Source organism: Bos indicus x Bos taurus, chromosome 21 (genome assembly GCF_003369695.1).
Source record: "Bos indicus x Bos taurus breed Angus x Brahman F1 hybrid chromosome 21, Bos_hybrid_MaternalHap_v2.0, whole genome shotgun sequence".
Lineage (NCBI taxonomy): Eukaryota > Metazoa > Chordata > Mammalia > Artiodactyla > Bovidae > Bos > Bos indicus x Bos taurus.
The window spans coordinates 34,696,308-34,712,835 of record NC_040096.1 but is presented as its reverse complement, the minus strand read 5'-3'; the positions used below and the strand labels follow the sequence as shown (position 1 = coordinate 34,712,835).

Sequence of the window (16,528 nt, the reverse complement as noted above, 5' to 3'; positions counted from 1 at the left end):
TGCATACATTGGAGAAGGAAATGGCAACCCACTCCAGTATTCTTGCCTGGAGAATCCCAGGGATGGGGGAGCCTGGTGGGCTGCCATCCATTGGGTTGCACAGAGTCAGGCACGACTGAAGTGACTTAGCAGCAGCAGCCCCCTGTGTTACTCTACAGAACTCTGCCATCCCTCTCTCTCAATGCTGAGTGTCCACTTCTTCATGTGTCACAGGTAGCACAGCAGTGAGCTACCTCCTTAGGTGCCAGCACCCGTGGAGCAGAGACGGGTTTAGGTTGATGGGTCTATCATGGATGAATAGGATCTGAGATGTTTTTCCCCAGGGTCTGATGGCTGTCAACAAAATCAAGTCACTGGGCTTTCTCTGCAGGCAGGGAAGCTTCTGGAACACAAAAACATTCAGCTCAGTAGGAAGCAGAAAAATAGAAGCCGTCCCCAGTGTCATGATGCACTGAGAGTTTGTTGGGGGCTCAAGTGACCTGAGAGAGAAATGGTCAGTGGCAGAGCCTCATTCTTCCCTTTTCTTTCTCTGGCAGTGCCCTCCACCCACCCAGGAACAGAGCTACGCAGTGTGCTGGACAACTCTGGGTGGGGCTCAGGACCAGGGGGTGAAGACATGCAGGTTCCATTCCCTGAGGGAGAAGGAGGAAATAGACAGGTCCCAGCCTTGATGCTTGTGAGGACTTTACTGAATTTGATGGGTTAGGGGTTCTGGGACACCCAGCCTCCACCCCGGTGCCCTGGGTTCCCATTTCTGTGGCCAGCACTGACTCAGCAGCTGTGCGAGCTATTGCACTGAAGGCTTCGGTTACTGCCTTCCCCCAGGTCCCTGGCAGTTGGTGGGCAAGCCTCTTGGGCAGCTCTGGGTGATGAAACTGATCACAGCAGCAGGAGAATGGGACTGTGGATGTTTGAGCCCCCACCCCCACCCTCAAACCCCCACCTTCACCTTTGCTTCCTCTCCCAGGGGCTCAAAGTCTGGCAGGAGGAAGCAGGGGCAGCAACTGCTGGGCAGCCTCGCCGGGAAGATGTGGCCGCTCCTGCTCCTCGTGGCCTTTCTCCTGTCCCCCAGGGCTCAGGCAGGTGAGTGACCGTTCCCACCCTCAGGAGCCCAACTCCACCCGATAGACTCTGAAGACAGACCACCCAGACACTTGCTAGCTCTGTATCACTGGGCAGCTTGCATGAGTCCACCGTTTCCAGCTTCAGATGCTGAGGGCAGGAGTTCTATCAGGCCTACCTGGAGAGTCGCTATGAGAGTTTAGGTGATGTGGTGTACATAAAGCTCTCAGAACTACCCTGGCACATCAGATCAGATCAGATCAGATGCTCAGTCGTGTCCGACTCTTTGCGACCCCATGAATCGCAGCACACCAGGCCTCCCTGACAATCACCAACTCCCAGAGTTCACTGAAACTCACATCCATCGAGTCAGCGATGCCATCCAGCCATCTCATCCTCTGTCGTCCCCTTCTCCTCTTGCCCCCAATCCCTCCCAGCATCAGATTCTTTTCCAAAGAGTCAACTCTTCATGTGAGGTGGCCAAAGTACTGGCTATATAAATGTGCTCTCTGAACTCAGTTGCAGCCCCTGTGTCAGAGCCTAGGAGATCAAGATACAGCGATAGTGGACCCATCAGCCCATCTCTAGATCCTTAAATTCATGAGCTGGACTCACAGGGATCTGGAAAGTTCCCTGAGGAAGAAAGTGCCACAGAACTTCAGGGAGAGGCGGCGCCAGAGGGCTCTGGGTTTGCCATCCCCACAGCACAGAAACCCTCCTGTGAGGGAGGCCGCAGCTGGCCCCGCCTTCCGGGCAGGTGGGAGGGTGCTGAGGCTGGATGGAGAGCCAGCAGCACTTTCTGCAGGATCCTGGAGCCTCCCCCAGTTCTGCACCCTGCAGACCCCATTCTCACCAACCACCAGCTCACCCTGCCCCTGCTCATCTCTCCTGCTCCCCAACTTCCAGTCTTTCTGGAGCCACCAAGCCAATGTCCACACACCCGCCAGTGCAGAGATAATCCTAGTGCTTCCTTCCAGGGCAGATCATCGGAGGCCGAGAAGCCAGGCCCCATTCCCGCCCCTACATGGCATATATTCAGACCCTGACACCAGCAGGTCCGACCATTTGTGGGGGGTTCCTGGTGCGTGAAGACTTCGTGATGACAGCAGCTCGCTGCTTGGGAAGGTGAGAAATTAAAGAGCTTCTGCTGCTGCTGCTGCTGCTAAGTCGCTTCAGTCGTGTCCAACTCTGTGCGACCCCACAGACAGCAGCCCACCAGGCTACCCCGTCCCTGGGATTCTCCAGGCAAGAACACTGGAGTGGGTTGCCGTTTCCTTCTCCAGTGAGTGAAAGTGAAAAGTGAAAGGGAAGTTGACTTGCTCAGTTGTGCCCGACTCTTAGCCACCCCATGGACTGCAGCCTACCGGGCTCCTCCATCCATGGGATTTTCCAGGCAAGAGTACTGGAGTGGGGTGCCATTGCCTTCTCCGTAAAGAGCTTCTAGGCACCTGCAAAGCAGATCCAGAAGAGTTCATGAGAGGAGCCATTGAAGGCAGGTTTCTAGCAATGAATAGGTGAAAAAAGACCAAGAGAAGGCCTGTGTGAATGGATAGAAAGGAGGGTCTGATCAGAAAGATTAAGAGGGGAGCCCCACACCATGGGGCTCAAATTGTGAATTCAAGCTCTTTTTCAACTTCTTGTAGGGGAGGCAAAATTTAAGTTCATTGAATTTCCCACCACCCCCCATCTCAAGGGGAGGCCTAAGGCACAGAGTTCAGCCCCAGAGCCCTCCTGTCCCTTGGTTCCCTTGGCTGAGGTCTCGCTACCCTGGGCAGTCACTCGACCTGTATCGGGGACTGCAGTTCCTGAAGCTCAAACCTACCTCTAGGCTCCCTTTCCTTTGCAGCCAAATAAATGTCATCTTGGGGATCCACAGTGTCACCGCTTCTGAATGGACGCAGCAGCGCATCCCTGTTCTCAGACCCATCCCCCACCCCAGATACAATCAGCGGAACAACCAGAACGACATCATGTTACTGCAGGTACCGACCCTTTGGTTCTTCAACTGGGTGGCTCTCTCCCAGCTTGGGGGGCTTCATGTGTCCTGGGACCATGGAGGGGGAATCAGGGCTGACTCCCAGGGTGGTGGTGGGCATGGGATGAGCATACAGTCCCTGAGTGCCTGCACACTTCCTGCCAGCTGTCGAACAGAGCCAGACAGAATGAAGCTGTGAGGCTGGTAGCTCTGCCTCAGACAGAGGAAATGCTGAGCCCTGGGACCCAGTGCACCGTGGCCGGCTGGGGCCTCACCAGACTGCACAGGAGAGCAATCACACTCCAGGAGGTGCAGCTGACAATTCAGAGGGATGGAGAGTGTCACAGTCGCTTCGATTTCTACACTGGCCAAAAGCAGATCTGTGTAGGGGACCCAAGAGAGGGGAAGTCCACTTTCCTGGTAAGACAATGTAGGGTGTGCCCAAGACAGGGGGCCCTGGGCACAATGGGCAGTGGGGACAGATTCCATCTCTGTGGTTGCAGCCTGGGATCCACACCAAAGTGACGTGGGGTGGGGAGGGGGGCTTTTCCCCATCCATCTGGTGTCTGGGGGAATAGGAGAAGTACCAGACACGAAGGATGTTCACGTGCAGTGTTTTCCTGGGGCCGGTGAGATACCTTGACCTGGGTTGGGCTGGAGAAGCAACCACAGTCAGGGCTGAAGCCCAGCGACGGGAAAATTCAGAAGCTTTTCTTCTGCACCCCACCACCCTCCCATCTCACACACAGCCAGCACTGGAAGGAGCTCCCCTCAACCCCCGTCTTCTCTGAGGGTTGGCAGAAGGCAACAGGAGTGGGGAGTCCTGGGAAACTGAGTGTCCCTTCCCTCCTCTGCCTGTAGGGGGACTCCGGTGGCCCCCTCGTGTGCAGCAATGTGGCCCAGGGCATTGTCTCCTACGGAGACAGGATGGGGACCCCTCCAGCAGTCTTCACTAGAATTTCCAGCTTCCTGCCCTGGATAAGGAGAACAATGAGACGCTTCCAAGAGTGGAGACCAGAGTGACATCCCACGAGACTGACTCCCCTTCTCTGGGGCAGAGCCCAGCTCCAGGGCAGTTCCCAGAGCCTTAATAAACATCCTCATCTGGAGTGGAAATGACTGGTTTCTAATGTGTTCATTAAACATTATTTGTACACAACAAAGTGTGCCAGGAATGAGAGTGAGCTTTGTCGAGGAAGATGGGGTCTCTTTCCCAGGACAAGTGAATCCCTATTCCTACCGTCCTGGGGTCAGCAGGAGCTTCTTCCCTCCTCCAAGCCACCCATTCCTCCATGTCCCCTCTACCCACAGCCTGGGGAGGGATGGAGGGACCTACCTCTCCCCAGAGTAGGGCTTTCTATTCTCTACCCACTAGACTATTAAAGAGACTCCACACTAGGTATTAAAGTGTACCCCAAAACCACGTGCCATTGGTGTGAGAAGGATGAGTTGGACAGGCAGACCAAAGGGACAACTGAAATTCTAAACGAGGCCCAATTTAGTATATGGTGAACAATTCTCAAACCACTGGGAAACAATAAAGTTTTAATAGGTGTCATTGAAACAAAATAGAATCACTGGGTAAAAAAGATACAGTTGGGTCCATACTTCCTATCATAATCCAAGATAAGACTCAAATGGGATCAAAAATCTAAATGTTTAAAAAATCAAGCCACACAAGTACTAGAAGAAAGAAAAAAGAAGATTTACTCTCTTAAAAATATCTAACACACACCCATATCAAAGTTGCGCTTTTCACAATGGCCAAGAGATGGGAGCAACCCAAGTGTCTATGGACAGCCAGGGTCTTTCTCCTAAACCCTTTCCCACACCAACCCTCACTGTGCTCTAGACCGGTGTTCTCAGTTTCACTGTGATGAGAATCTCCTGCTGGGTTTGTTACTCTAAAATTAAACAAACCTCCACACAATATGTTGACTAAAATGCCTTTTACCCTGAAGATTAACCCATGACTAATACATCAATATTATATTGAAATAAAGGATTTCTGAAGTAGCATAATTTAAACCCAAGCTTTTAGCACCTTAAGGTAACTGTAGAGAAGCAGCTAGGAGGTTCTACATCCATCAAAATGTTAATTACTCCTTGCAGTGTTACATTTCCCACCTGAATTCTTGCAGTTTCCATAATCTGAAATGGAATGATCCATATGCACATATCAAATCCAACTGGCTCTACACAGATATACCTTAGCAAATTTGTCCATTATGTTTATGGGTTCAGTTCAGTTACCCAGCCGTGTCCAACTCTTTGCAACCCCATGAATCGCAGCACGCCAGGCCTCCCTGTCCATCACCAACTCCCAGACTTTACTCAAACTCCTGTCCATCAAGTCGGTGATGTCATCCAGCCATCTCATCCTCTGTTGTCCCCTTCTCCTCCTGCCCCCAATCCCTCCCAGCATCAGAGTCCTTTCCAATGAGTCAACTCTTCGCATGAGGTGGCCAAAGTATTGGAGTTTTAGCTTTAGCATCAGATCTTCCAATGAACACCCAGGACTGATCTCCTTTAAAATGGACTGGTTGGATCTCCTTGCAGTCCATGGGACTCTCAAGAGTCTTCTCCAACACCACAGTTCAAAAGCATCAATTCTTCGGCACTCAGCTTTTTACACAGTCCAACTCGCACATCCATACATGACCACTGGAAAAACCATAGCCTTGACTAGACGGACCTTTGTTGGCAAAGTAATGTCTCTGCTTTTTGGTATGCTATCTAGGTTGGTCATAACTTTCCTTCCAAGGAGTAAGCGTCTTTTAATTTCATGGCTGCAGTCCCCATCTGTAGTGATTTTAGAGCCCAAAAAAATAAAGTCTGACACTGTTTTCACTGTTTCCCCATCTATTTGCCATGAAATGATGGGACCAAATGCCATGATCTTCGTTTTCTGAATGTTGAATTTTAAGCCAACTTTTTCACTCTCCTCTTTCACTTTCATCAAGAGGCTTTTATGGTTCCTCTTCACTTTCTGCCATAAGGGTGGTGTCATCTGCATATCTGAGGTTATTGATATTTCTCCCAGCAATCTTGATACCCATGTTTACGGGTACTTCTTGTCAAAAATTCATTTGCCTAAAGTTCAGTGTATGCCATTTTCCACGAAATGTTAACATCTTTGACAACATTCAGTCATTTCCTCTAAATTTGATATCACCTACCCATAGGAATTATCTCTTACTTATATGTTCTCAGGGATAACAGTCTCATTATTAAATGTCTACATTGCCAGATGGAAAGAATAATTGATGGTGGGGGCAGGGGGAGAGGAGAGAGCAGTGGAAGAGCCCTGATGAAGCCCTTCCTCTCTGTAACATTTACTTTGAGCCCCAGAGCTGAAGCTCCAATACTTTGGCCATCTGATGCAAAAGGTGACTCACTGGAAAAGACCCTGATGCTGGGAAAGATAGAAGGCTGGAGGAGAAGGGAACAAAAGAGGATGTGATGGTTGGATGGCATCACTGACTCAATGGACATGAGTTTGAGCAAACTTCAGGAGGTGGTGAAGGACAGGGAAGCCTGGAGTGCTACAGTCCATGGGGTCACAAAGAGCTGGACACAATTGAGCAACTAAACCACCACCACCAGAGCACCACCCAGGTCAGGAATGCCCAGGAAACTCCCAGGACAGACCCATCTCTCCTCCAAGCCTCTCCCTGCCAGTCAGCTCTCCAAGGCAGCTGTCTGCTCCAGCCGCCCTGTTGGAAAGATTTCTATAGCCCTCACCATGCCCATGTCCATAGGACAATTCCCTTCATGACCATTTCAGAAGCCAGTTCCACCACTCCTCACAGCTCAGCACACTTCCTTATTAAGTAAACCTCAGCAGCAGAGCTTCGGCAAGAAAACATTTTGCACACCAAAAACTAGTGCAAAAGACAGTTCCTCTCGCTCTCTTTCTCTGCTTTCAACCTCTGTGCTTTGGAAGACCTACTGACTTGTCTGGAAAGTCACAAAACCATGACAAGCTCTAGGACGGAAACCCCACCAGGAACTTCACTCCTGACCTGATAGCTCAGGCAGACTTCTGGTCCATAGAAACCTGGTGCCTGTGCCCTGGGGCAGAGCATCAGAGTCAGGAGAAGCTAGACACTGGTGATACATCAGAACTAGCAGCATCACAGAAGTGAGGGCTGGTAACCTTGATCATGGTTGTCTGAGTTTGGGAAAAGTGGGGACCCCAGGAGAAAACCACCTTTCTCCAACTCATCCACCAACCTCGAGTTGAAGAGGGCAGCCCAGGACAAGTCCCAATAGCTCAAAGAATATGTCTTTCTTGTGGAAACATTAAAAAAAAAAAAAAGAAAAACTCTCAGTATACAAAATCTGCCCAATACATTATGAATCATTTCAAGATTTTAGGTGGCTTGACCCCCAGAACAACTACGAACTTCACTAGACTGATATCTATCAAGACTACTTTATCACCAGCAATCCACTCCTGGGCACATATACAGACAAAACTCTAATCCAAAAAAATATATGCAATCTATGTTCGTAGCAGCGCTATTCACAATAGCCAAGACATGGAAGCAACCTAAATGTCCATTAACAGATGAATGGATAGAGAAGATGTGGTGCGTATATACAGTGGAGTACCATTCAGCCCTAAAAAATAATGAAATAGCGCACGGCAACAACATAAATGCAACTGGAGATCATCATACTAAGTGAAGTCAGAAAGTGAAAGACAAATACCATATGAAATCACTTATATGTGAAATCTAAAACACGGCACAAATGAACCTGTATTCAAAATAGAAACAGACGCATGGACATAGAGAAGAGGCTTATGGTTGCCCCTGGGAGGGGGTTAGGGGAAGGTTGGAGTTCGCAGATGGAAGCTATTACATATAGAATGGATAAACAATAAGGTCCTGCTGTGTAGTGCAGATAACTATATTCATAGTTAATCATAATGGAAAAGGATATTTTTAAAAAGAATTATATATGTACATGTGTCACTGAATCATTTTTCTGTATGAAAGACACTAACACAACATTGTAAATCAACTATACTTCATTTTTTAAAAAAAGTTGCTTTTTCAAGTTTCCACTGAATTTTCAGAAGCACAATTTTCACAGGCTACATTATGATTCACTGTTTTGTTGTGCAACAAATTACGAAACCATTTTCACATCCAGACATTTAACAGGCCTCTCTCCAAACACTTCCCCCCAGTACCCCACACTTGGTTGGCCCTGGCCCAAGAGAATCAGATGGTTCCATTGATTAGCATCAGTTCTTCATGCTCTGGGCCTTTCCTGAGTTACCGAGGCCTAGCATGGTACTAGGGGTTCCCAGAAAGACAAGACTTTTGTGCTCCTTACCTTCTGTCCCAGTGAGCCACAGTTAACATGAAGTTGTCTCATGCCAGGAACCCCCAACACCTGCTCCAGCCTTGTCTGTTGTCATAAAAATCTACAGATACCATGTACGGTGGGGAGTGCCATCTGACCTTTCTGCCCCATTTGATCTCCCCTGAAAGAGAAAATTTCCCTGGAGTTCTGTCCTCATAGGAAACAGGACAGGAACTGCCAGGTGGCCTAAAACAATGGGACGTTCAGAGGATGATAGTCCTCAATGGTCTTTAGGGACACAGCTCAATGAGATGGGGCCTCAGGCTCCCCTGGGCAGCACAGCAGGCTTGCAATGTGACCTGTTTCCCTGGTTAGTTCTTATCTCCCCATAGAGAGGAGGGGCTCAGCCTTTGTTCTGGAGCACTTCAAATACCTGTGAGGGGGTGGGGATCTGTCTTCGAGATAAACCACCTGGAAGCTACTCTCTCTGACCTACTCTGGCTCTTTCTTTGTTCCTGAGCTTCTCAGACCCCCTGTGTCCTGCTTACTTCCAGATGAGGCTGGTTTCAAAAACCCAAACTTTTGAGCTCATGGCTTCTTTCTCCCCCATTATGAGCCAGGCACATAGTAAATGTCCCACAAATGCTGTTGGATATGTGAATGAACAGTCTCCAAAATTGCTTTGGGTCCTAATACGGTCTGAATTTCAGCACAGATTTATCTTTTTAAGCAATTTAACTTTCAAGCCAAAGAGGACATGTGCAAGGATTAGAAACCAGAGTGAGGTGGGGAAAGGGGAGGAGGGGGCCTGGGTGGAAGCCAGCCCCCATGAGGGCCATGGAATCGGTGGTGAGGTGACACCGTGAGGCTCGCCTGGGTTCTAGATACCTGCCCTGGTGGAGCAGAGTGGCTCAGGAGAGCGGGGTCAACGAGAGGGTGACACCTAGGAAACTGAGATGGCGCCTTCATTCTTGTTCTGGACGATAGCTCCTGGGACAACTTAGCTTAGCTTTGGAGAATGGGAAGTTACAACACTCATTCTCAGCTTTCCCTCCCCACCAGGATCTTGTGCCATCCTAATTATAAATAACTTTCCACATGCCAGGGTGTGACCTATGAAAGAGAGAAGACCCACCAGGTCTCCATGGGAGTAGTTCTCTGTAATCTGCACACTCCGTGTCCAGCAGCAGATCTGGAGTCTAGCAAATTTCTGGGAATGGACTGAGGCGAGGAACATCATAGCAATAGTCTCGCAGAGGCACTGGGAAAGTAGTGTCGCTGGAATAAGCCAGGCCTCTGAGGACAGAGGGCCTTCCCTTGTGGCTCGGCTGGTAAAGAATCTGCCTACAATTTGGGAGACCTGGGTTCGATCCCTGGGTTGGAAAGATCCCCTTTAGAAGGGAAAAGCTACCCACTCCAGTATTCTGGCCTGGAGAATTCCATGGACTGTATAGTCCATGGAGTTGCAAAGAGTCGGACATGACTGCATGACTTTCACTGAAGACAGGGACAGTCACTTACCTCCTTCAGCCCCAGGGGTTAGGAGATCGGCCAGTAAGAACAGGAGCAACAGCGTCTTCTCTGGAAAGCTAAGCAGGTCTGAAGAAGCATGCGAGTTCTCCTTCCAGGTTTTTTCAATCCTGAGTTTAAAAGGGCAGTCTCGGGCACCACCAATTTACTCCTGGTTCTATTGATTCCCAAGACGTGAGCTTTCATCAGAAAAGTCTGTGTGGTAAGGGTGTTTCAGGAGCTGCATTCTTAGGCCCTTGATAGCACAACCAAATTCATCTAGAGAAAGTCCTGGATGGACTTTCTGAACAGAGAAAGGAGGTAGGGCGGGGGAGAGGTGAGGGGGTGTGGTTGGTGGCATTAATCAGAAATGGTGCCCCCTTCCTTTAATTTTGATCCTCTAAGACCATAAATCTGACCCCACCATGCCTTGAATTTGTCATTAGGTATCAAAAAGCATATAACTATCCAATTATACTCTGCAGAACTTCACTTTTTTTGGACAGGTGAAGAGGTTTGTTGTTGTTATCTTTATAAACGCAAAATTACCAAGCAGAAGTCTTTCCTAGAACACATTAGGCAAGAGCCTAGCCGTCCATCAGTTTCTTGGTAGTTTCAGGTAACTGCACACTGTTGGGGATGCGGGTGAGGACCAAAGACTGCAGATGAAGTGGAGGTGGGGTGTCAATGAGAGTACCTGGAAGATAAGGTAATGACAGGATAGAAGAGTTTGAGAAGGTGGGTTTGACAGACAAATGCACCTGAATTTATTTTATGGTCCAGTCCCAGGTAGCCCTTATAAAGCCAGTATTGTTCTCAACTTGTTGATATTTCAAAGATTTAAAAGACCCCAATATTAAAGTAGTTGGGAAGCATGCAGGTAGTAATAGCAAGAGGATAAACAAAGCTTTATCATTCATTCTAAATTTTCCGGCTCACTCCTGTCCCTCCTGGCCCAGGTAATGTGGGTTCCAGGAAAGACCATGATGTGGGCAAAGGTTCTGCCCACTAAGGCTCCTTGCTCCTGGTGAGGAACCAGGCATATTTGCTCATGCAGTTGTCTGCACACGGGTATTTAAGCATTGTCAGCCTTAAGGGCAAGTTCCAAGCTATGATTCTACTTAGAATACATGCAATCAGACAAACAGTTTAAATTGCTTTTATTTGTTCTTTTATAATTTAATATAGGTATGAGAAGACTTCTGGAATCTTATCTCAAACTGGACATAATGTTTAAGATATTTTGCATGTATTGGCTCAGGCCTTACCCGCAAGGAGGAACATATATCTTCTCATTTTCACTCTCTGCCTCAGACATGACAGTTAAAGGGGATACATGGCTTCTTAGCTTTGATGGTTTACCGCTCCTCCCCACCACCAATTTGCAAACCACAAACATGTTCAGCAATGTTGTAATAACTTATTAAACCACTGTGTTGACACACTGGTCTTTAATGTACCTATAAAATATTATTTATGATGTTTGGGGAAGTATAGAAAATCAAAGAGGATAAACTATAGTTTTAGCCCAAAGCAGGTGTTTATCATTTTAATGCATCTTGTCACATAGAACCATGAGGGTTTTCACAATTTCTGTAGCTGGTTTCCTGAGCATTTGGCAGTGCTATCACATTTTTCTGACAGACAGCTTTCCTCAGCTATTTGGACTCCACCTTGGACTATACTTGCACCCCACACGTGGCTCAAGCCTCCCTTCTCCAGGGCTCCCCGTGGATCCACATAATGTTGATCAGCAATTGTCTCTCTCTCTGTTCTCCTCCCCGCCGCCTCCTGTCTCACCTGACCCACATCTAGCTCTGCTGCTTGGACCAAGGGCAGAAGGCACCTGTGTCGAGCTTGGCTATTATTCCAGGAGAGTAACTGGCTGCCCCTGTGAAGTCATCACTAACAAATCTGGAATTGCTTTAGGACTTTTCAGTGAACAGAAGTAAAAAATAAAAATGAATAGGATATCAGATGTGTGGAACACCTCATGCAACTTATAAGTAGGGAGTCCCAGAAGGAGAAGAGACAAAGAAAGGAGCAGAAAAAAAAAAAATTAAAGAGGGAGTTTGAGAGAGAATGGATACATGTATAGGTATGGCTGAGTCACTCTGCTGTGCACCTGAAAAAAATCACATTATTAATTGGCTATACTCCAATATAGGGCTTCCCTGGTGGCTCAGTGGTAAAGAATCCTATCCTTGCCTGCCAATGAAGGAGATGCAGGTTTGATCCCTGGGTTAGGAATATCCCCTGGAGGAGGAAATGCAACCCATTCCAGTATTCTTGCCTTAAAAATGGACAGAGGAGCCTGGCAAGCTGGTCCATGGGGTCGCAAAAGAGTCAGACACAATTAAGCATGCCCACGCATGCATACTCCAACAGAAAAAAAAAGTTGAAAATTTTTGAATAAATGATGGTTTAAAATTTCACAATATTGATGAAAAACTGTGAAGTATTAACGTTCAAAACCAAGAAACTCAGTGAACTCCAAGTAGGAGAGAATATCATAGAAGAATGGACAAGATTTCCCCCACTCCTCCTTTCTTTCTATCCTAGAGCTCATCATTTTATTTCCAGCCCAGCCCTCTCTTCAGATAGCACCTCTGGCTCATTCTCTCCTACAGTTTCTCCTTCTGTGTTATGTTCACGCATGAAAAATGCTGGGGTGGAGCTACTTCTGGGGTCTATGACATTATTCAGACACGGGGCCTCTTGTCCTTGATCTAGAAACCAGAGTGCTCTTAAGGGAAAATAACTCCAACAATGCCATCTGTGTGCAGAAGAGGTAGCTGCCCACTTTCTCCAAATAACGTCTTCTACCATTAGAACTCTTTAAGAAGAGTTGCAAGAAATTCTTTAAATTACTTTTTAAATTGTAGTAAAATATACATAATAGAAAACTTACCTATTTACCAGTTTTAAGTGTGCAGTTCAGTGGCATTAAGTACATGAACATCATTGTGCAACCTCCACTATTATCCATCTTAAAAAATTTTTCACCTTCCCAAATTGAAACTCTTAACCCATTAAGTAGTAATCCCCCATTACCCCTCCCCCCCAGCCCCTGGGAATCACCATTCTACTTTGTATCTCATGAATTTGCAAGAGATTCTTATATAAATGCAAGAGCCTTGAGCATGATCACATTGTCAGTCCTGTACCTCATTTATCACTTACACCTTAATAGGGAGCAGGCAAAACCTGTGCAAATAGACTGTAAGAGAAAAGGGATGAAGAGCGAACTGGGGAGGGAACAAGTCACCACAAACAAGCCTGCCTGACTTCATTCTGCCCCTGACAACCAGGTTGAAGCCAAGGTTCCTCCTACCTGTCCCTGCATGTGTACAGGTAGGCTAGAGAGGCCTCGCTCTGCACACTTTGGGCCATCTTGTAAGCTAAAGAAAGAGGTGAGAAGCAAATGCCCTCGCTCATCTAGGACAACTGAAAGATATCCGAAGCCTGATGAGGGCATCTGTTCTTGTTTTCAAGCGAAGAATAGCCCCAGTTCAAAGTGACTGCCCCTACCTGGGCATTCCTTCTCTAGTCTTTCTACAAACCTCACATATTGAGATGGAGAAGGCAATGGCACCCCATTCCAGTACTCTTGCCTGGAAAACCCCATGGACAGAGGAGCCTGGTAGGCTGCAGTCCATGGGGTCGCAAAGAGTTGGACACGACTGAGCAACTTCACTTTCAATTTTCACTTTCATGCATTGGAGTAGGAAATGGCAACCCACTCCAGTGTTCTTGCCTGGAGAATCCCAGCGACGGGGGAGCCTGGTGGGCTGCCGTCTATGGGGTCGCACAGTGTCAGACATGACTGAAGCGACTTAGCAGCAGCAGCACATATTGAGAAGAATGGGGGACGCAGTGGAAATATTTGTGCTTCTAGAAACCACAGCCCTAGTCCTGATCCTGAGGTTTGAGAAAACTCAATTTATGGCTTGGTCTAGGAGGTCCCAGTCTTGGAGTTGGAGAAGAATTTCCACAAGAGAGGATCCTCGGAGGTGAATGGACTCCAGAATATCTTTAGGAGAATAGATGAAGAGCTGGAGGTGTTATTTTTTTCAGAAGAGAGTTACACTGACAGGACACTAGACATGATCAGTTCAGTTCAGTCGCTCAGTCGTGTCCAACTCTTCTCGACCCCTGAATCGCAGCACGCCAGGCCTCCCTGTCCATCACCAACTCCCGGAGTTCACTCAGACTCACGTCCATCGACTCAGTGATGCCATCCAGCCATCTCATCCTCTGTCGTCCCCTTCTCCTCCTGCCCCCAATCCCTCCCAGTATCAGAGTCTTTTCCAGTGAGTCAACTCTTTGCATGAGGTGGCCAAAGTACTGGAGTTTCAGCTTCAGCATCATTCCTTCCAAAGAAATCCCAGGGCTGATCTCCTTCAGAATGGACTGGTTGGATCTCCTTGCAGTCCATGGGACTCTCAAGAATCTTCTCCAAAACCACAGTTCAAAAGACATGATAGCTCCCCTAAATTAAGGACTGCCTGAGATGAATTTCTTCCTGTGGCTCCAGAGCTGGGACATAAGAAGTAAAAGAAAGAGAAGTGACGATTAATATTTATTGAAATCTTTTTACACACCAGGTACTTTGGAAGGAATTTGTAACGTACTGTGTCATTTTATCCTCAGAATTCTTTGGGGATTCTTTAATCCAGAGATGAAAAAGGAACTCTCACAGAGTTTAAATAACTTGATAAGTCACAGTAACACAGAGATTCCAACTAAACTCAAGTTAGTCAAACACTAACTTATATCAAACACTGACATATATCACTGAGATGTATGGATGACTAGAAAGCCACAGGGAGACAGACTTCATTTCAGAGAATAAGATGGGATGACCTAGACCAAGATCTAGACCAAGCCACGGGATCCAGATAGATCTGAGAGCAGCCGGCTGAATGGTCCTGTGACCAGTGGGACCAGGAGAAAATAGAAGAACAATACCTTCTGATTGAGAGAGGGCTGGCTAGTACTAGGGAGATCAGTGTCCAGTGCCTGTGGAGAGCACAACAAGGAATATTTTCCTTAAGTAAACTTTGGACCCCTGCCAAACCTCTGCTGCTGGGATTTACTTACTAGGGGAGGGTGCTAAGCTGTGAGAGGGAGTGGACCTGACTTTTGGGATGGTCAAGAAGAGAACTGTCCTCTGGAGGTGAGCATGGTGAGGTCGTCGAAACCTTTCCAGCAGGGCTGCTAAAGGCAGGCGGCTGCCTTGAAGGGGCTCAATAGCTGGAAGATCCTTAGGTGGGGAGATGAGTCTGCACTAGGAGTTTCCTGGGAACTGAGTCTTGACTTGGGTGGTGCTCTGGGGCTCAAAATAAATGTCACAGAGCTTAGGAAGGACTGTATGGGGTCCCTTCCACCGCTCTCTCCCCCCACTTCCACCATCGAGTATTCTTTCCACCTGGCAATGCAAACATTTAATACTGAGATTGTTTTCCCCTAGAACATACAAGCAAGACGTAATTCCTATGGGTGGGTAGCAGCAAATAAAGGGAAAAATGACTGATTACTTTCAAAGATGTATCACTGATTAAAATTTTGTTGATAAATGACTCACACTGAATATTAGGCAAATGACCTTCTGAAGCGATGTATCTGTAAACATATGATCAAGTTTACTGAAGCATTTTTGTATATATCAGTTGGATTTGATGTGTGTTCAGTGATTACTCAAGATTATGGAAACTGCAAAAATTCAGGTGGGAAATGTCACATGGCAAGGAGTAATTACCATTTTTTAAAGATTTACATGTTTATTTTTGGCTGCCCTGGCTCTTTGTTGTCATGCGGGCTTTCTCTAGTTGTGGCGAGTGGGGGCTACTCTGTTGCGTGCTCAGGCTTCTTGCGGTGGTGGCCTGTCTTGTAGAGCATGGATTCTAAGGATGTGGGCTTCAGTAGCTGCGGTGCACAGACTTAGTTGCTCCATGCCATGTGGGATCTTCCCAGGCCAGGGATGGAACCATTGTTCCCTGCATTGGCAGACAGACTCTTAACCACTAGACTGTCAGGGAAACCCAGTTAACATTCTGATGATTGTAGAAGAACCTCCAGCTGATTCTTTATAGTGACCCTAAAGTGTGAAAACATGATTTTAAACCACGTGACTTCAGAAATCTATTATTTGAATATAATATTGGTGTATTAGTCACAGGCTAATCTTTATAGTAAAAGTCATGTTATTTTAGCCAACATATTATGTGCAGTTTTGTATAATTGTAGAGTAAAAACCCAGAAGGAGACCCTCATCACATGGGAATGAGAACATTGGTCCACAGCACAGTGGGTTGGTGTGGAAAAGGGTTTGGGAGAAAGACTGTCTGTAGACACTTGGGTTGCTCCCATCTCTTGGCCATTGTGAACAGCACAACTTTGATATGGGTGTTTGTTAGATATTTTTAAGAAAGTAAATTTTTTTTTCTTTCTTCTGTTTCTCCTATGATTGATATTTTCATTTAGATCTTTGATCCCATTATGCGGACCCAATTTTATCTTTTTTCCCCAAATGACTATCTATCTGTTTCATTGCAATCTATTAAAAATTCATTGTTTAGTGATTTGCACTGCCACATTTATTCTTAAATTGAGTCTCATATGGAATTTCAATTGTTCCTTTGTTTTTTATGTCCTACCCAG

General features: G+C 47.0%; 1 protein-coding gene across 1 annotated transcript; it reads left to right on the top strand.

Moving 5' to 3' along the window:
* Nucleotides 1-988: 988 nt before the first annotated feature.
* LOC113879868 (cathepsin G-like) lies at nt 989-4,153 on the top strand. Its single transcript, XM_027521694.1, has 5 exons — nt 989-1,083; nt 2,040-2,187; nt 2,909-3,044; nt 3,203-3,457; nt 3,899-4,153. The coding sequence occupies exons 1-5, from the start codon at nt 1,029-1,031 to the stop codon at nt 4,058-4,060; spliced, it is 756 nt and encodes a 251-aa protein (XP_027377495.1). The 5' UTR covers nt 989-1,028; the 3' UTR covers nt 4,061-4,153.
* Nucleotides 4,154-16,528: the final 12,375 nt, after the last annotated feature.